Raw genomic sequence first — 26,362 nt, 5'->3', positions numbered from 1 at the left:
TTAGATTTTATATTTACTGTTACACAGTGACTTACATGGGATCTAGGCAGAATGTTTTTTTTTATTTAGATGATAATTGAAGTCAAATTGACTCGGATTAGAAAACCACACTCTTTCATTATCAATTACAAAGAATGGGAGATCTCGAATATTCATCCTGCCTCATCCTCCATAATAATCAGACTTTTTGTACTTGTCTTATGACCTAGAATAGCTGTAATTGTTCCCATTTCCCGTAGACAAAGGTCAAGTCTTGGCATATTTACGCTGCTGCTAAGAATCAGTTTGTATCTTTGGGGAATGAAAGACAAACTTTACTAGGTTTCCTGATTAGAGCAAGTTCAAATGGCCTCACACAATTTGTTTCTTTCCAGGTGGTATATCGACAGTTTTCACGATCAATCCAGCTATAGAAATTTTTTCACATATACAACCTAGTGATAAATCATTTTTAAAATATATGTTCATGCAAAGGCTATTAGCATTCCAGCTAAAATTTTCTCGAGCCTTCATGCTAGCTTTTTTAATGAATTTGAAATTTCAATCGGATCAATTGGGACATATGTCAATTATATTGAGCTGATCACATTTCCACTTTCCTTGCAAGTGGTTATTTACTGTACGAGTCCTGACTTGTTTTCAGCATCCCACAAACAAAATTGAGAGCTGTTCTATTACCTGAACAGAGTATATGCTACAAACATCAATCATCCTGAACCAACTGTCCCAAACTTGAGTTTATCAGACCAAGTTGTTAACTTAGTACCATGTTCGCCATTTATTATATTTCTTTGGGTAAAAGATTCAAATTAATTCAAGAATTAAAAATAAAATTATACACAGAGCTATATATAAAAACACCACAAATAACAATAATTACCTAAATATAATTTTTTGAATCTAAATGATTTTGCTACAATTAAAACACCAAATTTGCTTCTGTTGACAGGCACAGTGCATGTTGTGTATTCTCATTAAACCTTTTCTCCCAGATGTAAATAAGGCCACACTCCCCCAAGCAGCTGAAAGATATAACATCCACTATTATTAAATGATTATGAAGAAATTAACACACCAGAATAATAGTTAACAATACAATGAAGGAGTTGGAGCGATGCGTTTGGCATGCACAGAGTCTGTTGGCCACTATACCCAGAACCAAAATAAATACTTCGAGAGATTATGAATTTCAATTAGAAAATAAGCATTGATAAGTCACATAAATATTGCATCAGATATAAGCCATATCTATTGTACTAATGTATATAGGTACTTACAAACTCTGAATTTGCTCTATGACTGATTTTACCGAAGGACTAGTTTATTGCATGTATTTTATCTAAATACTGAATTTTGATACTCTTGTCTATCTGAATTTTGTTTCGTTAATAATTGTCATTTTCACAGAAATGTTTGTTACCTTTATCGAACTCTCTCTCTTGAGATGCAAAGTCCTGGCATATGCCGAAACCAAAATGTGTAGATAGGTGCCAGTGCCAGTAAGTAAATGCCACCATGCATGAAGTTGGGTAACAGGTCCAACTGCAGGGTGCAGATGATTTTTTCTAGTATGTCTGTAAGGAAAACAGAAATTATTACCTGCTGGTTACCTGCAAAGTAAGTTTTATATACAATACTTTATCTGAACGGGATGCATGCTGTAGCCGACACATAGAACGATCGGGCACATTATCATAAATCAGTGATTGTCAACCGTTACACTGTGGAACATTGATGTTCTGTAAGCGATTTTCAGGTTTCCCGCATCAAATTTGAGTCATAATCTATTGGTATTTTCACTATATTATTCCCATGCCAAAATAGATGAGAAATTTATAGTTAATCGGATCTTTTATTTCTAAAAAATCTGAATTTCGATTTGGTGTTCCGCAGGCAATTTATGAACTAAAGTGTTCCACGGACCATAAAAGATTGAAAATCATAGTCAGAGCTAAAAATAAATTGAAATGCACTAAAGTAATATAATCAAAATAAAGCCAATGTGACTTCCACTTTTGATCAACTACTGTCCTGGGACCAAATTGCACCAGAAATAATCAATTTTGAGAGAAAATCTTCCCAGCCGTCAACTCCACTCGTCTCACCTCAACGAAGAGCAGAAGTTGTTGTCTATATTCCACAGTACAAAGCCAGATGCATAGATAACAAGGGAAACTCCAGCCCAAGGTATGATTTCTGGATGGTTTTTGCATGCCTTGAGTGCTTCATAGAGGAGGTAGAATACTAAGAATCCATAACTAGACTAAAATAACAAAATATTTGAAACAAAATCCTTATTGAGTTATGCCACCAGAACGAACCAGCGTACGTACCATCCGCAGTTCCTACATTATCACAACACCACAACTTGAAAGGAATTTACATAGTAACTATGGCAATGTTCTGCAGGAAAAGTCATTTCATCATAAAATCTATTTTTATAACAGGGTTTAGATGTTAAATATTCCTATGAAATGTTTGTTTTCACTACTAAAAATGTTCAATCAGCAACAGCTCTCCATGAGAGAATTTACAATAAATTAATAACAGTAAAGGTCATTTTGTATTCCTAATTCATGACACATGATGAATCATCTCCAAAATATTCTACCAAATTGTTTAATTTAATGATCATCCGCCAGGCCAGCATTTTTGAGGATTTGCTTCATCCTGATGAATAATATTGTGAAAATCATGCCGCACAAGATCATTTGCATTTAATTGGCATTAATACGCATGTAAAAAGTGAAGCATAATGAAAATGAACTCAGAACTTCAAGAGTAGAAAACCTTATCACATGCAGCAATAATATAAATGTGCAGCAACTAAGTACATATAAATAAATTATTAAATATATACATATGTATGTTTCGTAAGAAAAGATATCTGACCACCTAGGAAATAGCATATGGCTCAAGCTGCCAGCTTTGAATAAAATAGTCCTGCGCATTTCATGCACAGACACAATAGCACCATCTAGGAGGTAAAGACTGTTTCAAGCAAATAAAGTTTTGTTGGGGGTAGAAAAAAACTGGGCAAAATTTCAATTCGGAAATTATATTTTATTGACGTTAGCAATGGTGGCCAATAATTTCTATTTTTTCAATGTATATTATATCATCATATAAAAGATAAATCATCTTTATACACATCACTAGAGACGCGAGTACGAACCTCGTGAAACATTGGATTTTTCCAGTAGAGGTAGACAATGGTAACAAAAATACATGTTAAAATCAGTGCAAATACATATGTGTAGTCTCGGTGATTTGGTTTGTGTGCATGGTGATTCCTGAAAATATGGCATATTGTGAAGGAAAATCTGCCACCGTTGTCAAATGCAATAAAAGCATGCTGATTAATGGTTAAGCACTGGAATTATTATTTGGCCTAGATGCCTTAAGATTCATGGGCACAAAGTGTAGCATGCCAAGTCATAAAATTAAATCTGTTTAATATTCTTTTGTCATTTTCGTGATGATTTTGAGCATCTCAAATCACACAAGTAATGCAACTAGGGCAGGGGTTCCCAAACCGCCAATTACGGTAATGATTTAAAATGGCCCGCAAAACTCAAGTGAAATAGTTTAATGGTTAAACTTCACTCGTAATTAATATTAATACGTATAACACTTTCTGTGTTTCCTATTTTGCGTTTTAGATACCGCCAATTGTTACATCATTATCATAGTTTAAGCAAGTGTATATTCATAACAATTCAATTATACTGGTATTCGGATTATATACGGCAGTATTTTAGGTATCAGCCATATATTAAGATGGCTTAAAGATTTCACAAAACGAAAACTAGACACTGAAAACAGACATTTTTTAAGATGAATGGAAGTGTTCTAATTTCTTTATTGAAAAGAATCAAACTTCAGCGATTTGTCTCCTTTGCCAATAAAATACTCCAGTTCTGAAGGAATATAACATTAGGCGCCATCATGAGACGAAGCATTCTTCGATTATGATCAGACGCGCGTATTTAAAAATTTAAATCATTGCTGAATTCATACAAAAGTCAAACAAACATGTTCAAAAAAAGAAAGTCGTGCTTGTTATTCCTCAGGTATTCTATCGCCTAATTATTATTTTTATTACATAATAAACTGCGATGCTAGGTAAGCTTGAAGCTTATTTTTCAAATTCAAAATTGCCAATCCCCTTTTCTGTCCCGCAAATGTCCTTCTGCTTCAAAATTTGGCCCGTGGTCAATCAACTTTGGGAACCCCTGAACTAGAGAAGCAATATTACTTTATTTAAAAATAGAAATGCCTATAATATGGTTCCTAATTTGGCCACTCTAAAAAGGGCTAGGTCATCATACAGGCAGCACAGAGGCGTAATTTTATAGCAATCCAAAAAGACATACTACAAGTCAACCAAATTTTTGTAACTGAAATTAGGGGCGTGCAAACATGGTTGAAATTTGATACAGACGCTCTAACTAAACGATGGAAAGTGAGTGAAAGAGAAAATAAAATTATTGAGCAGACTTGAAAGCAGCTAAATTACATAGCAGGAAGCTCATTGCGAATGAAGCAATGTTCAAAAAGATTCACACATGCAGAGGTTTTATGCACATCTTATCATGTACCAATCTTTCATCTATACCAATATGCTTTCAAAATGGTATAATCTCTAAAGTTACAGATATGCGTGGAAGAGGAATGGATAATATTTTCCTGGGTTGCCCAATTCTCACCATAAACCAAGCAAGATAGCTCGAGGTGATAACCAAATGTACCACAAAACACTTCACCAAAGCATCATACATGCACATTCAAGGCGAGTCAATCAGTGATAAATCAGTTACAGCAACAGAAAGTAACGTATCCATAAGGATTTCAGTAACACATTTCTAAACATGAGTTGTATGAATAATGTAGTAGCTACAAGTGATACAAATTCCACCTCACACTGTAAAATTTATTGCAAGACATAAAAAATTTACATGCTTTCTCATATACATTTCAACAAACCGATATACTCACAAAGCATAAAGAAAAACGCAGGAACCGTAGATCATAGGCAGTTCATCCAGTAACTAAAATACACATTAATGAAATAAGTAAAACTACATTTTAATCTTCTAGAATTTAGAACATAACAAGGCCAGTAGAAATATGAGAGAACAATCTGAAAAATTTGACTGAATAGTACTGGGTTAATGACAAAATATTTGTGATAATTGTTTTTCAAAATAATATATTCGATGATACTTATTGGTATATCAAATTTTATAGGAGGAAATGATTTGATGAATATTCTTTGACAATCATACTAAAATACTTGTCAATTCTCAAAATAAAATACGAGATGGTATGACAAACAAAAAATGCCGTTTATATATTCATCAATAAATATTGAATGAATCCATATAAAAATGATTTATATTTAACCAAAGACATTCTGAATCGTGCTTCTCAAAATATGATAACGATCAAGTAAATTTAACATTTAAAAATAGTAAAATTCAGAATAGCACATATGTTCACTGTATTCCATAATATTGCTTGGAATAATACTATATGCATTTTCATAGAAAGACTTCAGAGATATTCAATTGAGATACAGTTATTAAAATACCTCAAAAAGTCACAAAGACCAAAGCTTCAAAGACCAAAATTGAGAAAAATATACATGCAATGCAGGTGTACCAGGGAAAATATAGTATTAGCAAGCGAAAGGGTATATGGCCAAATGTGCTGTTTATCACATAGAAGATTGTGGGTAATCTCTTGTGCAAGTGATGATTCAGTTAAAACAACTATCCAGAGATAATAAATATACTTTATATGGAAAACCATATAGATTCTGAGGTTTGGAACATACGAGCACTGTTACTGGAGTAAACAATTGTCATAGGTCAAGAGTAAGAGAACCATTCTACAATACCAAGATCTCTTACACAATATTTTGCTGTATGCAAAAAAGTGACTGATCTGGATCAGTGGTTCAATACTTTTTACTTACAGAATAGTAATAAAAAGAAAAGATCATACAAAGTTGTAATAAAGTAAATGTGTGAAATAAAAGCAACAATGTCATACATGAACCAAAATATTATTTGAAAACCTTACATTTGGTGGCACTCAGTACTAGTTTCTAGGTAGAGTTATTCAAAATTTCATCTGCCTGTGCAAAATACCTTCTCTCCCTGGCTTACTACTCGATTACAAATACTTAGATAGATATCAATCTGCTTCTGCTACTCAATACATGAGTTTGCTAAATTCATTGTTCCATACCTAAGTCATTGTAGTAAAACACCCTGGTGCAAAACAGCTGATATCTTGTTCTAAAATCAATACCCCTGTTTATTCATTTCAAAAGCTACGACTATATTCGATAGTGCATATTGCGTAGCCTTCACTGCATCTCACATTTCATATCTTTACAAGGGCCATAATCTCTCAAGACACAGCAGACAAAATCCATATGATAAGAAACCTGGGCCCATACTCCAGGTGAAGATCCACAGGGTTTTGGACCAAAACTGGTGTCTCCGTGTAAAACCCATGCACCGTCCTCATATTGACATACTAAAGGCCCACCGCTGTCCCCCTGGCACGTTCCCTGATTGCCTTTGTGAGGTCCTGCACATACATGAACATCATAATTTATTTTTCTGCCTCCATATTTTTTGATGCAATTTGATTGTGATGTGACAGGTTGCTTAACTTGTTTTAAAACTTTATCAAATCCTGTGCCACTGGTTAATCCCCATCCGGTCGCCCAGCAACTGTAATTGAAAAATGTATGGCAGTGACATTAAAAAGCATTTTAGAAATATCCAGAGTACATGGGGTGCAGGGTAAGATTTTATTTTCTCTTAGTAAAAAGACTTTCAGTTGCCAAAACAAGCATTTCACCACGGTAATGACTAATGAGTCGTTGTTGCAATATTGTCATTTTTATACATGTTTAAGACTTTTACTCTGAGTAAGGCTCTGTACAGATATATGAGCATCTACTCTTGGAAGGGCCAGAATCTTTCCGGTTCAGTCTTTGAAGTCCACAGACAAATAATGAATATAGCATTATCATGTTAAAATAAATTTAAGCAATTATATAATTAGATTAAAAGCACATACTTCTTGCCGACATGAGGCCTCAGTTTGGGTTGAGGTAAACACACAAACCCTGTCATGGGTGAAATATCATTTGGATCCACAATTGTTTTTAAGATAATAACTGTAATGTCATGAGCTGGTATTTGCTTTAATCTTGTGAATGTTGCCATGTTATTATCTGGATGGTGATGCAGTGATTCTATCTCAAGCATTCTGCATTAGCAAGAAATAAAAATAATAGGTTAGTTGCATTGTTCATACAGAATATGCCATGTATGAGTTAAATTTAAAATTCAGACTCAGATTTAAATTTCATGTTAACAAGATTAGCTTCTCCTGACAAATTACTTGTCAAACGTCAAACCTGTGTCATGTGTGGCAGGATGAAAAAAGTTTGAAAACTACTGGCCTAGAAAAACAGCCACTAAATCTACTATTTTGCATATAACCAGTTTCAAATAGATTCAACGATACTGACATTTTGGACAATCCACGTAATAACCAGATATTAAAAGCCATTGTATAATAGTAATAATACATACTTTGCTCCATGACTTTCTCTGCCTTTGTCATGAGCACCAACCAAAACTCTATAGCGATCTTTATCTTTGCTCACACTTGTCCGTTTTTTATTCAGAAAACAATGTGATGCTGATATAACATATTTTGGACCGACAAGACTTCCTCCACAGATGGCTTTTACGGAAGCTGTATTTGCATCATATCGCTTGTATCTAAATTAGGATTCATTTTACATGGTGTATTTTTATTTGATATTTTTTCAACGAAAATCATGGATGAGTATGCTAGCCGAATTAGATTTTTCCAACCAGTAAAAAAGCAATCATAGACAAATTATGAAAAAAAAGATAAGCATATATTTAAACTAGAGAAGGCAAGCTGCGGGACCTAAATATGGTTATCGAGCAGCGACACCTAAGGCTCTAATATCTAATTACGAAGAACAGGAATATTTGTTTGGAACTACGGTTATGGTCGTGGACTACCTAACACCAGATGAACTGGTATTTGCCACCTCAACTGGATTACTTGAAGTAGAATTTCTCTTGCTGTAGGTGGATTGTGCCACAGGAATCATAGGATAGATTTTCAATATTTCATATTTATCCTGGGAGCAAGAAAAGCCGAATAGATGGCTAAATCACATTTGTATCATGGTCTCTCAACCGGTCAATTCTAGTTTTATCGATATGTGAAAATCATAGCTCTTACAAACCAATCCCTGACGACAAGCAATCAATCACAACGATTTGGCAATTATCATATAAAAGGTTTATGGTCAACCTAATGACCTTTATGCTTGCCCATGGTCAGGTCAGGCTTTCTTAATGACAAATCCAAACAGGAGACTGACAGTCACATTGAGAATACTAGGAAATGAAATTAACAGAATATCATAATGATTATTAACGTCTTTCTCTAGCACTATTTTTCACAGAAACTGTGGATGATAAAAATCGCTACAAGCTAAAAGATTACAGAGACCGAAGGTTGAAATACTTCATAATATAAGATAGTAAATATTTAAAGACTTATATAAACAATTACAGGCCATTGCCACATGACACGAGTTCGTTTCAAAATTTCACATTCTGCCTGAAGCTCAAATCAAGAATTACATAAACATCAGGGGTTTGAGATATATGAAATTCAGCTCTTAAAATTATATTCATCCATAAATATTAAAAAATTTGACTCTAGATTACAACTGCAGAACCTTGATGCCTTTTGTTTTACTTTTGTTTTTCTATGAGATATTATTTCCGCTTGAATATTGCCTGCAAAGCAAGCCCTATTATTGTCTATTTCTCAATCTGACCATATGGCTGGCTTTAATTGTTAAAAAATGTCAACTTCGAGACTACCGTAATTGTAATTATGAATCCAGAATCTCAAATGAAAATATCAGGAAATACGGTAGTTTAATCACTAATTTCCACTTAGCAACCTATCTATAAAAGTGTACGAATGCACAGGAAGTGGTGGGTGCCCTTCGCCAATAAAATTTTCCACATGATTCCATTTGGAACAACATTTTCTGTCCTTTTTTGTAATAATTCGATGACCAAAAGACCTCTCATTATTGTTGAAAAATACTTTTTGATTTCTGTTATCAATTATTCCCGAATATAGGTTTACCAGTGCTCATAATAAAAATTAAAAATACCAATAGCATGTTTCACAAAGCAATTATGAATTATACCTATTCTTCTTCCATGTTTAAAACAAGTACATCCTTGTGGATAACTTAGGATATCGAATATTCCCAATCTTATTTCTCGAAGTGTGTACTTGATAGCAAAGAAAGCCAAATTCACCAGCGATTGTGTGCGAGGTAAATCTATGATATGAACTTTGGATAAATTTGAATCGAAAAAATGGAATTCAGTTAAGCTTTCACTTCATTGAAATATTGAAAGATGTTTACCCAAGGTTTTAAAATTTTAGGCAATCATTCAACCCCTTTCAGATATCCCTTCACATTTTATTCGACAAACAGAACATGATTATAATAAGGATGTACAGTATGTAATGAAATCCAATTAAAAATTAACTTACTGCAGAAGTCCTATTTGCCATGGCCATGAATGTTTGACAGCTTCTGTTCCACCGACAATTCTGCCGAGATTTGGTTTTTGTCTCGGTCTCCCACATTCCCCTCGAGCTTTGATCCATTTCTCATCTAATACCACAGGTGGTGGCGGTGTTGTAGTTGTGGTAACCTTCGGAACAGCTGTAGTTGTAGTAGAAGCCTTCGTTGGATTTATTGTTAGATCAGAGTTAGCAGATTCATCAGAAGCAGCTGTACTCATGAACACTCCGGCGCCTATTCCTCCTAAAACTACGATTACGCTTAAAACACCTCCGATAAGTTTACCACGAGATGTTCCTGCTTGATCTCTCTGAACTATTCCTCTCTGCATAGTTGAAGTCTTAGGATTTAAAAGTTGGTTGCTCTGTCTCATTTTGGACTGTCTGCCTTGAATACCTCCTCTACCTCTTGTTGGATTACCACCTCTTCCTCTATCCCCTCTCCCCCTTCCTGGAACTGGTTTGGGCGGCATAATTTTCTTTTATACTGTTTGGTTTTTGAAGTCTGGTTTTGTCAATTTATTTAATATGTATTCCTTTTATTGGACCACTACAGAGCCTGAACAAAAGTTCATACCATTGCAGATAAAATATTTTAAGATGGTCGTGTATCTGTGAATATATTTTCAGTGTGAATTTCAGTGAAAAAAGCATAAAACTTACAAATTATAGCACTATGATATCACAAAAATAAATATAATATATACAGATAAAACATTAATTTGAATCAAACCTATCCTATCAAACTGAATTAGAATTGACTTACTTGCATTTCATATAGCAGAGTCATATGAAAACACCATGATCCAACACCAACAACTATAATAGAAATATATCAGATATCAATATTAATATTTGCTTTTAAGAAGCATTGGTTTATTATTACCAGATATATTCAACTGAAGATTTAATAGCATAAAACCTTGATGTCCCCATACAAATAATCTGTTTAATTGTAAATATCATCATGTATTTGCATAGCCTAATACTACATTAAAATTGCAAAAAATAGTATTCTTAAATTTAAGCAATAAAGTTTGTCAAAGCCTGCTATTTCCAAACATGCAGTGTGTTGCATTGCATGTTCTTTCCTAGAAATTTGACATTGGGGGCATCTTAGAATTAAAGTGAATATAAAAAATGTACCGTAATCTAAAAATATAATTTTGCAATTGTTAGTAAACATATAACGTAAACGACCATACCCAACACAACACCCAGATATGGGGAATATTTTACAATACTATAATTTATTACAATATTTTCTATAATTTTGCCATATAATTATCAAACATCAACATCATGATCAACCCTTACCTAACAAAGAAATTCCAGAAAGTATATGACGCAATTCGAGTCCCTTTTTCCAGAAGTAGTATGCACATACAGCAGGAGGAACTATCATAACAATGTTACTGATGGTGTTCCCTGTGTATAAAAATACAAATGTCAAGAAAAATTTGGCATAGAAAAATCAGTAGGCTAATTCAGAGATATCACAAAATTCCCAAAACTCACAGAATTCTGCGATGTAAGGAGTGACAACGTAGTTTTCTTCACACCAATCCAACGTTGATGTTCGTTTTCCCCACACTCCTTCCTTGTCCACAGATGTTGGTGCCATCAACCAGATAATTCAAAATTTGAAAGTGAATCTGTTCTTTGAAGATCAGAAATGCACACTTAAAAAAACTAGACAAAGTCCCACGTCTGCACGAATAGCAATAGAAACTGACAAAATAAAGAATCAATTTAATGAAATGATGCAGCTTCAATAAATTACAAATGCCAATTGAACAGTCCAACATTTGAAACTGGTTGATTATAAAGAATTTGAGATACTGCAACAGTTCACAGCCTAAAAACCTGGAACCCAATTGCTGACTTGCATGTCCTTGATCGGATGGGTGAACTGACACTTGCAATTCAACAAGTTTTAAGCCTTTTTAGAGGTTTTGCCACCCCCTGACTTTCCCAATCTTCTTCATGGTTTTGTGTATGTTCTTCAACAGGTCTCGTGAAGTACGGAAATAGACTAAACGTCGAAACTGCTTAAATAACGCCTAACACAAATGTGATGTGAAAATTAATGCCGTAAGTGCTTAAATACTGAAATAACACCAAACGACCCCATATTTTCAGTTTTTTTAAATAAAAGTCTTTTTTGCGCGAACCTAATGGGACATACCGGTACCCGGTCTTACTACTTACTGAATTGAGCGCGAAACAGCGCAGAAGAGAGGGAAATATTTTTCTTCTTTTATTTATTAGCGTCCTTGAAATTTCAAACAATTTGATGGGAAACAGTATACAGTTGTAGGAATGATCACAAGTTTAGATTATCAGTAATCTTCAATTTTTTTAAATAACCTAACATGACGCAATATGAGCACACCAATAAGCAAATCAAAGAAGTTTTGGAGCTCCAGAAGTATGTGCACCAAGATGGCGCACAACCTGAACACAGTAGCCTATATGTACCAGGTTAGGCCGGGTGCTTCATGCCAAATTACTGATATTAACTTGTGATCATTCCCTACCACTGTTCAGCTGTATACGGTTTCCCATCAAATTGTTTAAAATTTCATGGACGCTAATAAATAACGGTAATGAAAGAAAAATGTTTCCCTCTCTTCTGCACTGTTCGCACTCTATTCAGTATATAGTAAGACCCGGACATACCTGCTTAGTTGAAAATTGAGTAAGTTTGATTTGAACTAAACGTGTGTTTCAAGAATTTCTTTCTGCGCTATACCGGTACGACTTTTTTTAATTACAATAAAATTTTCACATCACATTCTTGTGTGTTATAGGCTACAGACTTTTTTAATTACCGGTACATTAAAATTTCACATTATATTCTTGTTTGGCATTATTTGAGCAGTTACGGCGTTCATTTCACTCCCCAGGGATACATATGTAAATCCTATCCTACCCAGAACCGTTTGCAGCCGTTGTAACGTTGCTGTGCGGTCGATTCCCGCATAACGTTCATTTGGCAATGCGCCACCTAGATCGCCTTTTTAGATAGTGTATTTTCCACCCATTCGCCATCTTGTTATAAAAATGTACATTGTTTGTTTTTTCGCAAATAATTCACCGGCTCCTCATATCGTGTGTTTTAAATTTCCTCCATCATCAAGTCCATGCCTCTGGAAAAAAATAACCGACCCCATATTCGACATAAACTCGTAACTGGACGAGAGGCCGTGGTTCGTCACATGTTTAAGCTGTCTTATCGGCTTTCCTCTCCTCCGGGATTAATTAGTAAATCTTACCTTATTTAATGATTCGAGAACCAAAAACAATTTTATACAAAGGCAAAAATGTAATAATAAAAAAACATTGACTGAGGGCGCGATATGACAATACGTTTATCAGAGTCAGCTGCACCCAATATTCACTGTTATATAATCATAATGACATCGGGATCAGGAAAACACGATAATGAAATGACAAAGAACGTAATGTAACAAACAGTATGTAATAATGCCAGTGCGACCCGTGTCTAATCATACTTTTCACTATAAAGGATTTGCTCCAGCAATTCTTTATTGGACACATCACTGGACATACCGTAACGATCGTTTTGCATTATTATGCTGGCATCCTCCTTCTTCTGGTTGTTCTGACGATATTAAAAACTACTTTTCTCTTTGATTACTGGACCAATTGCTTTGATATTTTCAGTGGTTGAAGACTGATTTTTTTACCAGAAGGCTATTACTTTCACTTATTTTAAAAATTTCTGTGGACTTCAAGAAATTTGCTTTTCGTGTGTAAGAATAAAAAAATAGCGGCACCTTGTGACTTGTCCGTATATTCGAGCCAACGACTATCATACCGATTCGAGCCTAGCTCTCTTGTTCTTAGGGACAATCTGTTCCATCTCACTTTTAAGTTATATCTTGATTAAAGTTACACGAAATGATTTTGGCCGGTATCTATGGTCATTGTGTCAATTAATTTGATAATTATTATGTAATGCGTGTAGCATTGGAAATAGCATTTCGAGCAAATCAATCATTCGAATTGACCAATCTAAGTGCCTGGTATAAGAACCTCTACCCATAAAATATAGACACATGTCAAAATAAAGACATTTCTTAGAAATAAAGACAATATTTTCTATTACAAGAACTTTCAAAATAAGTACCAATCTTTAGAAATAAGGACGTTATGGCAGACCTGTATTTTAGGATTAGGATTTACATATTTATCCCGGGGGAAAGGAAAGCCGATAAGACGGCTTATCCATATGGCGAACCACGGCCTCTCGTCCGGTTACCATTCCAAGTCGGGTATGGGATTAGTTTTTAAAATATATTATAACTATTGTCTTAAATAACAATAATATAAAACTACTCATTTTTTATTTGGAGTTTGCAATAATTGGTCATTCGGACAAGAATTAATTTGGCACACGATACTTTGTCATGAGGGATGCGAAGTCCTGGTAAATTTATTTCTGCGGCATTCAAAACTGTCTTCGACTCATGAGTGACAAAAATTTTAACTCCAAGAAAATCAAATTTTGATAGAAAAAACATTGGCATATATAAGCCTTCCATAATTGTATTCTGTAAATGGTTTGTCAATTTATTGTCTTTAGTTTTTGTCATAAATTCTGACTTATTATCATCAGGATGACTTTTGACTTAAAATTTGACCTGATTGGAAGTGGACAAGGACATTTTGAGGATCACTGTTGGGGTTTATAATATAGTAAATATGGTAATTTCGAACACTCCAAAATTCTTGTAACAAATATATATCTACACTGGATATGTCTGGTGTTTTCATATATAATTTTCTTCAGTTATTCTCCAAGGATTCATAGCTCATCTTTAGCACTGGCCAATAGAATACTTCCACCAGGGGCTGGTACAGCCTTAATATTGTATGATTGATTAACAACACTCCACTTCAGGATGTTACTGTGGCTGGAAACCCAGAATACCAGCAGACACTAATTTATTTACATCTGCCCTGAAGGCAGGATTACCAGCATTAAGATGCTTTTGTGCTTCGTCTGGATTATTTCGAACAAGTTCTATCAATTTTTGTATATCAGGCTTAGAAAGTATTTCCCTGATTTCAGGATTCGCAAGGATATCACTCATGGCGGCTTCGTCTTCTGAATTGACATTACTAGTTTTCTCTTCTTGCTCTGCACCAATATTAGTAAAATGATTACCCAAAATTCCATAAAATTCTTTAAAAAAATTCTGAACTTCAACATCATTTTTATAATACTCCATAGCACCTTTTGGATCTCTTTGCATCCATGATATTGCTTTTGAAATATTTGGGTCCGAAAGCTGATTAGAAAGTCTTTCATTCGATTCAACCTGTTTTAGTAAATCGGTAGTCACCCATGATTTATCTGTAATTCCACTTTCTTTCATAGCTTCCTGAACATCATCTAGAACAAGTGGATTTTTTTGAGTTTCACTTGGATGTTTTGGAACAATAATGTCAGTTTCTTGATCTTTCAATTTTGATTTTGCAGAATTAGGTTTGTGTGTTGCTTTCGTACCCCTATTTCCGCCAAAAAGAAATCCTTTCTTCATACCACCAAATTGCGAGGGCAACTTTATGGGCGGAACTTTTTTACAGTTCGCTGCATTTTCTACTACTTTTTGCTGTTCAGTGTGATCACCTTTTTGAGATGTCGGGTGTTGATAAGTCTTTTGTTTGTTTAATTTGATATTTTGTACAAGATCACTCATATCATCCAAATCTGGAATATCGTTTGTATCCATTTTTCTTTGAATTCAAGTATTTAAATAGAGACTATATCAAGCATGCAGTCCAAATTAAACAATACAGAAGGTTCGTTATTTTTCAACAAGTCTGAAACTTTGCAATGTGTTCAAATGGTATTCATGTAATTTCTGTCTTGAGGTCTCACTTTTTTTAAATTATTACTCTCTCACACTCAAAAATCAATCATTAACTATGACACCAAGAAATATTTTAAAAGAAGACAACAATTTACACAGACAGACAGACCGAGTCCGATACAGGTAACATACAATTCGAAACATTTCAACAGACTTTAACTATCATTTCCTACACCGTAACTTTTATATTGTCATTTATACATATATATGCACCTCATTATGCAATGTTAACGATATCACGGCAACTGCAGTTCTGTCTCTTGGTAATGTTTTGACACCAAAACTGCATTATGTGTAGGAAATCCCGTCTGCGCTACACAGAACTGCATTTGACCATTATCAATGATTTGACAGCAGCCCTGAGACGGTTTCCATTGACGACAGTCGTGCCTGCACCATTAAAACAGTTGAAAAAATTCCCACACGTTCATAATCTGGACACGTCCGATACAACCCTATACCAAAGTGACTATAACACACTTATAGACACTTTGCCCTATACCAGGGGTGTGCAAAGTGCGGCCCGCGAGCCAAATGCGGCTCACGAGGACAAATTGTGCGGCCCGCGGAGAAGTGCCAATTTTGAATGGTGTGCGGCAAGCTAAATTAATTTTTAATTTAGTTTGATCTGGTTCTCTTTGCGTTGCGAAGCTTATAGGCCTATTCGAGTCCAATTTATAAGCTATGCCTATGACGTTACAACGTCCTCACAGCGAAGCGAACAACGCGATTCAAAAATAAGCTGTCCCTCGCCAAGCAGCGAACAATTGAAAGAAAAATGCGGAGCAGACGCTATTGAATTTGTAAGAACGAACAATTGAAGATTAGGCTACTGGAAAGCAGTTTGAAAAAAATGTAATATTAAGAGATACAAAAGATACCACGGGTAATTTAGAGAATATTGTAGACTCCTGTTTATGTCCTTGATTTACAATCCGAAGTACTTCTCGCGCAAACAAGAATTTTTATTTCATCCCGCGTACGACCATTTTGCAGATACGAGATAGTGGATATCAAAACGTCAAAGCAAATTAGATTAATGAACAGCTTGGTCATGCATTTCGCTGCCATACATGTATATGTTCAATAATTCACATGCCACCGCCCAACTGCGTCACGAGACACATAATCAATAGCTGAAACGAAATCACGTGACCATCGAATCAGGACGGTTCCCTGATGAATTCACATCGCTGCATATATACTATGTTGCAGATAATGCGTAGTTATGTAACAGAACAAGAATAAAAACTGCCGCCTTACGTTATAAATGTAGTAGTAATTTATCTATATGGGAATGATTTGCTCTACCGAAGCTTCGACTTCTGTTCGTGTGGTTGGATGTTTATCCCGATTATTTGATATATACGGTATACTCGGAGATGTGTCCGCTAAGGCGATTGATGATGATAGCAAAATTGCAGATGTTTATTTTTAGTCTTTTGTGCTCAAAACGAGGCGTCTTACTGTAACTATATGGTACATTTATATATATTCAGACAATGGAAAAATGATATTCTATATCGTAATTAGCTTATTATCGTAATTATATATTAGATGTTATTTCTATTCTATTTGTCCTTTTTCATTCGACTAGATATACCGCTTAAAAGTTTATTTTAATCCCCACATTCAAAGCATCAACTTCCCCGTTTACCCCATTTAAAGACGAAAAAATGAATCAACGTACGATTTGGATTTTATTTGTAGTTATGCTGACGAATATGTTCAGACAAATATCAGGTGATATTTAATATTATATTTATCTATTTTAATATATTTGACAAAATAATAAATAGGCGTATTACTAGATGTGGTTCAATAACAGTGCGAATACTTCGCCACGACAAGTGCAGAAGGCTACATCTGACTGCTGTTTCATTAACAGGCTTTTGGATATCGATACAGATATCAACGCGTAATTAGCCTATATTTTTCCGTGCGCAGGTTTCTGTACTAATTCATCATGTAGGAGTCGAAATCCATTTAGCTCAAGTACATACTGTTGTCGTGATGGATATTGTTGTTCATATACACGATACAGAAATGATTTTTCGTACACTTACAACCGTTGGGGGTAAGTTTTAAAACAGAACTTGTGCAATTTTGCTTACATTTTTACGATTTTTTAACATTGGAATGCTGGGTCATAAAGTTATAACATAATCTTTTAGTTATTTATAATAAATTCAGCTTTTAAGATCACAATAATATAATATGTAACTACGTGTGGATGAACAACATGAAGCATTTTTCTATGAATAATGAATATTTGTTTTTAGAGCAGGATCAATCATTGGTACTATTGTAGGAAACATATTCTTTATGCTAGTATGTGTTGTCGTATGCTGGTACTGTTGCTACCGGAGTAAACGAGGTCAACGTCAAGCATCTTCTGGACGTGTCATAGTGACGCAACCGGTACCTACCATTCAGCCAGGTACGTTTGTTTATGAATATATGCATGCGAAGCTAAGCAAAAGAGCTAATCTCAACAATTTGTGTGTCGGTTTTAAATAGAACTACTTCACAAAGTTTTGCCGCAGCAAGATCATATTTGTTTTGCTCGAGAGTGAGAAATTGAGAAAAGTGTGAAGTTTTATATAATTTTGGTAACGGAATGAGACTGAATAACAGCAACGAAATTAAGCCGAATCTTCTTCGTTAATTCCATATTATTATTACATAAATATCCTCATATAAATATGCTTTCATTCGGCTGGCATATCACTTGCGTAGATTTCGTTTCGCATTTCATATTTGAATTTTTCAGGTCACCAAGGTTTACCGCCTTTGCAAATGCCACAGCCCTACCCGACTAATCAACCTATGTATCCACCGAGCGCATATCAAGAAACACAATTTATGCCAGTTCCAAGTGCTGCTCCACCCTCATATGTTGCAGCCACTCAAGGACAGTATGCTCCTTATCCAATTAAATGAGAGCGATACATCAAATTCAAATATTAAGACTGAATTTATAGTAGTGCGATTATCGCATTTCACCACCAATGTTAACGTAGGTACACTGAAATTATAATGCAATGGGAAGACTTGTAAAGATCTGTGAGAACATTTACTCTTATTTCATGCTGCCACATATCCTGGAAAATGGTACTCGTAACACAACGATCACCACGACCCAGTTGCCAAAGCTGAACGTTACATAAATATATATATAATATTCACCAACTGACCTAGATCCAGCACCTCGTGCTTTAGTGAATGTTATACATAAATATCTGTTACTTACTTCATGCCATTAATATGAACATATGATCCAGATTCGAGCGCATTTTAGCTATTCTTGGTAGTAATGCGGTCGTCCGGATTGTCGATGAAGTTCTTACCTACAGTCGACTATTTGTTATTTAAAGAACTGTTGTTGATTTTCTAAATATCTGTTTGCTGTAAACAATTTAAGCTTAAATTATCAGACCGATTTTTGACTAAGCCGTAGGTATAAGCAACGGCGGAATTAAAACAGCAGATATATATTTGAGGGAAATGGATTATTTTTGGACAGTGATATAAGAAATAGTATATATTATTTATATATATGTAAGTTTATTTCTATATCTGCAAGTTCCCTTGTTTACAATGAAATCATTGACAGCAATTGGTGATTTAGTTTTTCTGTAAACGTTTCATATGTTTTTACTCTAATTCTCTCTTTCTACTTTCTTTTTTATTTATATATATATATGTGTGTGTGTGCTGTATTCTATTCGCCTTTTTCTATAGTCCATTTTCTAAACCCGATGTCGGATTAAAGTTTGTTAAAATCACGGTGACGGTCAAGACAAGACGATGCCTATATGCGAATGACGTCCTGTGATCGGTAAAAGGTGAATGAATTGTCTTGTGCAGACAGGACCAAGCAGATTAAATGAGCTCGCGTCAAGTAACTCCTCATTTGAAGAGACCTTTTGTCTATTTTCAAGCTTTGGCCACGTGACAGCAGTGACGAAACGCAGAGTTGACTTAGTGCCGCGCGGTCCAGTTTTTTTAATTTTTTTTTTGGGGTCCGAGGTCCCAACTTAGACGGACTTGGTTGTTTATTTGACGGTAGCACTAGGCCTGCTCACGCTACAAGTAATAATTTTTTTTCAAATATAACAATTCATCATATAATGAGTGTAGAAAAAAGGTGAGAGATGTAAACTAGGCACAACAACGTTAAACCTCAGTGTCTGGTGTGTTTTCAAGTAATATCTGTCACGAAAGAATATAATTTTGAGCGACATTACAAAACCACACACGAGAAAAGATACCAAAATACCACGATATTTCTCGGGAGGCAATTTTAAAATAACTGAAGGCTTTATAGAGGACTTACACGGGTCACGTGACTTTGTTACTGGACGGCAATAAATCAAAAACGTCCATTTGGCTCCTGTCAGTTGCAAGTCGGATTATACGTTTCCGTTTTGTTTGGCTGTTGAAAATGGTTATTTCGTATTGTTCCGTTGGCTGTACGTATAGTATAGACAACGAAATGGATCTTAAGTTTTATTCCACTGATTTCAAAAGATCCGGAACGTCGCGCAATGTGGATATGATCTATTGCCTATTGGCAGAACTGCTTGAAGTCCAGAAGCCATCTCACTTGTGTTTCACTGTTTGCGGTCAGCACTTCGTTGATGGTGAGTGATAATGTGGTTGGTGATAGTGTGCCGTTATCAATTTCTTTAAATATTCACAAGCTCCCTCATTTCAATGGAAAGCAGATGACAAACTACTGTTATTAGTAGGCCTAGGCCTACTTGCAGTTGCAGACTTGACTTGTGTAAGACAGTAAGGAATTGATAATCAATTGCTATAAGGTATTGTTTCCTTAATTAGCAGGTAATCTATTACTAAGTGTGGAAGGTTGAATAGATAACTAAAATTTAACACCATGGGGCCTGGAAAAAATAACCAGAATTCAATTGAATTCGCCATCTAGGAATACGCTCGCCACCGGATCTCTGATCACCCTGGTAGTTTCACAGGTTTCAATCCCATGCGGGGATAGTTATGTGCGAGAGGATTGCAGCTCTACTCCAACCGAGGGTGGTTCACATGACCGCTGATCGGTTACGACCATTCCCCATAATCCCAGTCCATGCTTCTGAAAACAAATAGCTGGCCCATAAATTTCACACTCTTTGATCGTTAGATTCTATGAAAACTCTATCTGTATCCATTATCTTACAGATATGGGTGCGACCATGGAATAGATGGATGGCAAAGTATAGGTTGCAACAAGACCTCAGCTTGCGTGACTTGATAATACATCCTCAGTATCCATTTATTGATGCTTATCGTAATGACAAAGTAACTTGTGATTACTGTGGATTGGTGGAGATATAATGTCCATTGTGCTTTAAGGAAAGCAATTTCAAGACGACCCTATCAAGAAAAAAAATTGTTTCGATGGATCTGGTAGTAAAGGTTTCAGTCTAAAGTTGGACACCGATACTACAACCAGATACAGTTGCTAATGCAACTTAGCGAGGCGTAATATTGTGACTTTGTGATCTAAAAGAAAATTCTGATGGGTAGCCAGCTAGCCGCAACATTCTGTTTAAAGAATATTATGAGATATGACTTAAGAGTCTAAACTTTTATTTGAGAGGGGTGTAACCCAAGCTAATTTGCAAATAGTATTCATGGTACCAAATGTATCACACACTTTACAGTAATTGTAAAATATATTTGAAAAATAAAGCACATCAAAAATGTATTTTTAAAAAACAATTGGTTTTATCTGCAGATACTAGGTTGATATTGAGATTGACCATTTCAATGCTTAATTTTCTTTAGTCAAAAGGCACACTTGATTCGCAAAGATTCGTGAATGCGCACAGTACACCAATTTGTCTAATGTTTTGATTCCATAGGCAGGAGGTTGTGGATCGGTGCTGCTCAGGATGGGATATTTTTGCCTATAAATGCATATTACGTGTTTCACATGAATCCATCGTGCTCAGATTCGACTGTTTTCAAGGTCTGAAGGCTCCAACAGCCTAATTTTATCGGTACACAAGAGAATTTTCAGTGTGGCATGCATGGGTCAGTTGGAGTCACTGACCTCAAGATATCTATAAGCAAGGATAAGATAACCTGCAAGTAACATTCCATAATTTAGAGTAAAAAATGTATCTGCCTCCACAGCCCTTTCAAATGGAAGATATGATGCCTCAGGGGTAATTTCTATCAAATATTTTACAGTATTATGGTTCTAGTGAAAAGGGGTGTAGGCGGCTTATTTTAAAGTGTGGTAGGTCTAGTCGAAAGACACATTAAATGTTTATGCTAACAACTGCAAAGTAATATTGCAACGCGTACAAGTTAACAGAATTTGTTGAAATGGTCCTGCCTTTTGCCTTTCTTCAAAATCCCCCCTTTTCTAACTATTCTCTTCCTCTCTGGAGATGGCGAAAATTCAAATATCGATGGGACATATAAGCAGCTGATAATGGGTTATCTTCCCTTTTTCTTGAAAATAAATTAAACACTAATCATCATTTGACAGTGCCAAATTTGTGTATCAGATCAGTAATAAATTACCTGCTAACTAATAAAACAATCAGACAACACCTTCTGACCATTAATGAAGATTTCTTTCAATTTAAAATGCAACTATGCCTACCAATGTAGGTAGTTTTTAGGATAGAATTTATCTGTGGTTGGGGACAGATTGCAAGGTGCAACATCGTACGATTACCATTCTATGTCGGGATTAGTTAGCCAGTTATTTGTTTTAGAAGCATGGACTTGATGGTGGGGGATGTCGTAATCGACCAGCGGTCGTGTGAACCACCCTCAGTGGGAGGAGAGCTGCAATCCCCTCGCACATAACTATCCCCGCATGGGATTGGAACCTGTGAAGCTACCAGGGGGATCAGACATGCGGTGGCGAGCGTATTCTTAGATGGAGAATCCAAACTTTAGTTATCTATTCAACTTTTCACACTTTATAATAGTTTACTTTACACACTTACTAGTTTGTCATCGCTTTCCATTGAAATAAGGAAGCTTGTGAATATTTAAAAAATTGATAAGGGCTGTCCGCAAATAGTGAAACACAAGTGAGATGGCTTCTGGACTTGACACCAAGCAGTACTGCCAATAGATGATATCCACATTGCGCGATGTTCCGGATCTTCTGAAAACAGTAGAATATAACTGAAGATACATTTCGTTGTCTATACTATACGTACAGCCAGCGGAACAATACGAAATAACTATTTTCAACAGCCAAACAAAACGGAAACGTATAATCTGACTTGCAACTGACAGGAGCCAAATGGACGTTTTTGTTTTATTGCCGTCCAGTAAACAAGGTCACGTGACCCGAGCAAGTCCTCTATAAAGTTTCCTTGAGAAACTGATTAGAACGATAACGAACGATCTAGCATATAAATCCATATAAAACGAGTTGCGAATTTTATTCATTATTCTACAGAATCCACACCATCCGGTGTAGAATTAATGAGTATACTGTGGAGATATGAAAATTGCTCCAGGGCTCGGTGTATGTAGGTGTCGGAACCAGAAAACCTGATTATATGACGTGATAGAGTCAGGGCTGCCACTTTAGATGTTTTATAGCTGGATCTAGATGTTTTGTTCAAGATGGTCTAGATGTAATATTTGGAGTCTAGATGTTAGCAATAAAATCTAGATTTTTTTCAACGTTTTAAATGTTATTCAGTGAGAAATAAACAAAACGATGTGTATAATTGTTAAACGAATAGTATTAAGAATTAGATGTAAGGTTAATAAAACTCAAATCATATGCCTGATATGAAATCCAAGAGATTAAAAAACTGGAGAAAGCATAACGTATATAGTAAAAATATAAGTATAAAGTACATGACGAAGTTTTTTTTATCTTCAGTATATCACATAAATAGCTGAAATAGAGACTACCTGCAAATTTGACTGTTTTAAAAATCGTCTCTTCCTTTTCTGTCAGCAACATACGAGTCTACAACATACATTCTGTCAGCTGTCATAAAACCTAGCTATCCTAAAAAACATTATCGGCAGGACAGAAAGTCAGCTACAAAACTTCAACCTTGTAAAGTCAGAAAGTGGAACAATAACACGGCAACAGCAATGTAGGCCAGCAATGTTACTACGTCATTTAAATGCTGATGTTGAAAAAGTGCAATACCCATGAAAAAAAAAAAACTAAGAAACAGCAGGAAGATAGATTCACTCAATGCAATACTAGTCATCATTAAATTTAACCCAATTCCAAATAAACAATGTTGCACGTCATATAGAAACCCTGTTTTGGTTTCAAAAAAATATCTACAGCAGAAACATAAAAATCCCTATGAAGCAACAACATCAACTTCAAATGATCTTCGAAATCTACTATGATGTAATATAATGAACTATTTGTACTTTTGTTAGTAAGTTCATGTTTATATATATTTTTTGGGTGTTTTGTTTTCCAATCTACATTTTTAGATGTTTTTGAGGTCGATCTAGATGTTTTTGTTCAGACAAAAGTGGATAGAGTTAACTTCTCGATCCAGCGTGGATATCACATAACATACTGGTCCGAACCCACTTCATATACAAATTGCTGTCGCGCCACCCAGCACATAAAAATATATTCCAAAACGGCTATTACTTTTCGTATCTCCGTATTTTTACTTCTCATTGGGCAGTGTTTTGTTGTCTTATTGAAATGCTCAGCAGATACACATCTTCGGTGCTCAGTTTATGTGATAACTCAAATCATTATATTAGTTAAGGAAGGAACTATTAGTGAATTTTAGACGATTAGGCATAAAGTTACACCAGTCTGTCTACCTTTCTCTCATGTATAATCCACTCATTTTGCTTGTGGCATATTGCGATGGTTCCCATATAGTGCTCTATAGTGCGCCGCGGCACATCTAGTTTCCGTCGTTTAGAATAGATAGTACATGGACACTTGGCAAGGTTTTTGAGGAATTTTCAATACCTACGACTAAAAATTAGGCTGGATCTGAATTGTATGATTCGAATAAATATGGTACAATTACATAATCAAATCAACAAATCAAATGGAACATGGAAAATACAAATTTTGTGCCGATTTCATTAAGAATGTGCTCACAGAGCCCAGTTTATTGGCAGCGATGTAACTTTTTTTTGCACGATTGCAGTTATCTGAATATTCAGTACTCGTTCGTTTTCGTGTATGACCTTATGACCGATCAGTCGATCGCAAGCTTTAGTCTATCGCGGTCGAAAGTAGGCTGGTCACCCCTAGTACCAATAGCCTATAGGCCAAGAGTTGACAATCCGGGTCTTTTGTACAAGGCCCCCGCCCCTAATGCAAAAATGTGAGATTTAAGAAAAACTCCATAGGCCACAGAGGAGACGAACCCTTACTATCAGAATTGCCAGCCAACCTCGAAGAGGGTAGCCTACGCTTACTTGTCCTTGTAGCTTTAGTAAACGTTTAACGTTCTGGACACAAAAACCTGGCCTGTGTCTTGTAAACCGCCTGAATTTATGTCACCGGATCCCTAAACTTCGAAAAATTCTTCCCATATATATGTTAAGGACTTTTATGCTTTATCTGCGAGTTGCTTACATATTCATTCTTTTATTTCGAAAGATTTGCCCACCTGCCATTTAACTAATTTTAAAATGGCTTTTTACGGGACTACTTTTTGATCACTGCTGCTAAACTAAAACGCCTTGAATTGATGCATTTCAGAAATACAAGTTCGTGCATTTGAATCAAATAACTGGATAACCATCTCATACCGAAATGGACTGGTAGCCGAACGAGAGACCGCGATTCGCCACATAATTAAACCATCTTATCGGCTTCTCTCTTCCCGTCAATTAACAATGACAAACCCATAAACACGAGATAATGTTCCGTTGTTTTGTGTTTGAAGACCCAGGAACACGGCGGCTTCGACCGGACTCTCCCACAGGTCCCTTGTGGATAAGTGTGTTGGTTTGGCGGAACATATAAATAGATGTGGGACGTCATGCGGGCCGGTTCCGCACTCAGGGCAGATATCCCTTATTGCTGCATTGCTGGATCAATGCGTGTCATGTCGTGGTTTGTTTGACGACTCCACCCAGAGCGTAGCTGAGAGAGCGTTCACAAACATGTCTCTGGCTATACTGTTCGAGCGGCTTATATCTCGACGATATCGTCTTGCAGATTAACCAATGTTAATGTGACGTTCAGACTTTAGCCAGTTAAGAACATGTAGCATATAGGAACATGTTGTTGAACGTTGTTGATGTAGTTTAATATTGTAGATACACACGGAGCACAAACGATGAAGACATGACGACACGACACCGATCCAGACGACTTGACTCCTAATACAAGACCTTTACAACGGGCTCTTTATCGATCTAATTTATGAATTTGGAGAATTTCGAAATAAGCAATTTTCAGTCTTTTTATAAATTTTACTTGAAATAACGAATTTATCCCTAAAAGACTACCACCACTATGGACCTTTCCCCGTCCTTTGACCCCCGAAAAATTCTTCTTATACAGCTATTTCTACACTTATTTTTTATTACTGCAATTAAATTAAAACTCCTAGGAAGACAGAATGATCATTGAGTTATCTGATTTATATTTGGGTTTCCAAAACACAACAGAAAACTAACGAATAGAGTTCAAAAACGCGAAAACGAGGTAATGTTTACGACCACGCTTGAAAATCTATCAGAGTGAGGAAGTGTCTGAGCATAGATTTTACATAACAACAAATTGTTATACATTGTCTCTG

The 26,362-nt window shown here is 35.6% G+C and overlaps 3 protein-coding genes across 5 annotated transcripts; 1 reads left to right on the top strand and 2 right to left on the bottom strand.

The window, feature by feature from the left end:
* Positions 1 to 751: 751 nt before the first annotated feature.
* On the bottom strand, positions 752 to 11,441 carry LOC120329047 (alkaline ceramidase 3-like). Of its 2 annotated transcripts, XM_039395659.2 has the most exons (8): positions 11,212 to 11,441; positions 11,011 to 11,121; positions 10,460 to 10,512; positions 4,999 to 5,051; positions 3,176 to 3,293; positions 2,106 to 2,263; positions 1,421 to 1,574; positions 752 to 1,022 (listed from the first exon to the last, which is right to left on the bottom strand). In XM_039395659.2, exons 1-8 carry the CDS (start codon positions 11,315 to 11,317, stop codon positions 975 to 977), a joined length of 801 nt encoding a protein of 266 aa, XP_039251593.1. In that variant the 5' UTR covers positions 11,318 to 11,441; the 3' UTR covers positions 752 to 974. The 2 variants fall into 2 exon arrangements, with proteins under 2 accessions (XP_039251593.1, XP_039251592.2); XM_039395658.2 differs by lacking the exons at positions 752 to 1,022; positions 1,421 to 1,574; positions 2,106 to 2,263; ... (2 more) ...; positions 11,011 to 11,121; positions 11,212 to 11,441 and adding exons at positions 5,058 to 6,749; positions 7,102 to 7,293; positions 7,623 to 7,814; positions 9,661 to 10,252 and having other exon boundaries at positions 10,460 to 10,510.
* Positions 11,442 to 13,599: 2,158 nt separating this feature from the next.
* LOC120329074 (uncharacterized) lies at positions 13,600 to 15,947 on the bottom strand. The gene has a single exon (XM_039395690.2). The coding sequence runs from the start codon at positions 15,456 to 15,458 to the stop codon at positions 14,628 to 14,630; it is 831 nt and encodes a 276-aa protein (XP_039251624.2). The 5' UTR covers positions 15,459 to 15,947; the 3' UTR covers positions 13,600 to 14,627.
* Positions 15,948 to 16,833: 886 nt separating this feature from the next.
* Positions 16,834 to 18,660, top strand: LOC120329096 (uncharacterized). 2 transcript variants are annotated; one of them, XM_039395717.2, is made up of 4 exons: positions 16,834 to 17,342; positions 17,547 to 17,676; positions 17,887 to 18,039; positions 18,373 to 18,660. In XM_039395717.2, exons 2-4 carry the CDS (start codon positions 17,613 to 17,615, stop codon positions 18,540 to 18,542), a joined length of 387 nt encoding a protein of 128 aa, XP_039251651.2. In that variant the 5' UTR covers positions 16,834 to 17,342; positions 17,547 to 17,612; the 3' UTR covers positions 18,543 to 18,660. The 2 variants fall into 2 exon arrangements, with proteins under 2 accessions (XP_039251651.2, XP_039251650.1); XM_039395716.2 differs by having other exon boundaries at positions 16,836 to 17,342; positions 17,882 to 18,039.
* The last annotated feature ends 7,702 nt before the right edge of the window (positions 18,661 to 26,362 follow it).

Source organism: Styela clava, chromosome 7 (genome assembly GCF_964204865.1).
Source record: "Styela clava chromosome 7, kaStyClav1.hap1.2, whole genome shotgun sequence".
Lineage (NCBI taxonomy): Eukaryota > Metazoa > Chordata > Ascidiacea > Stolidobranchia > Styelidae > Styela > Styela clava.
Note: the sequence above shows the minus strand (reverse complement) of the source record. Positions and strands in the feature narration are given on the sequence as shown.

Excerpts from the sequence above, each read along its gene's own strand:
- LOC120329047 (XM_039395658.2), bottom strand. The coding sequence starts at position 10,166 with ATGCCGCCCAAACCAGTTCCAGGAAGGGGGAGAGGGGATAGAGGAAGA. Across the intron at positions 7,294-7,622 it reads AGAGAAAGTCATGGAGCAAA|AATGCTTGAGATAGAATCAC; the intron begins GTATGTATTATT and ends TTGCTAATGCAG. Across the intron at positions 6,750-7,101 it reads AGGCCTCATGTCGGCAAGAA|TTGCTGGGCGACCGGATGGG; the intron begins GTATGTGCTTTT and ends TTTCAATTACAG.
- LOC120329074 (XM_039395690.2), bottom strand. The coding sequence starts at position 15,458 with ATGGATACAAACGATATTCCAGATTTGGATGATATGAGTGATCTTGTA.
- LOC120329096 (XM_039395716.2), top strand. The coding sequence starts at position 17,276 with ATGAATCAACGTACGATTTGGATTTTATTTGTAGTTATGCTGACGAAT. Across the intron at positions 17,343-17,546 it reads TATGTTCAGACAAATATCAG|GTTTCTGTACTAATTCATCA; the intron begins GTGATATTTAAT and ends TTCCGTGCGCAG. Across the intron at positions 17,677-17,881 it reads TACACTTACAACCGTTGGGG|AGCAGGATCAATCATTGGTA; the intron begins GTAAGTTTTAAA and ends ATTTGTTTTTAG.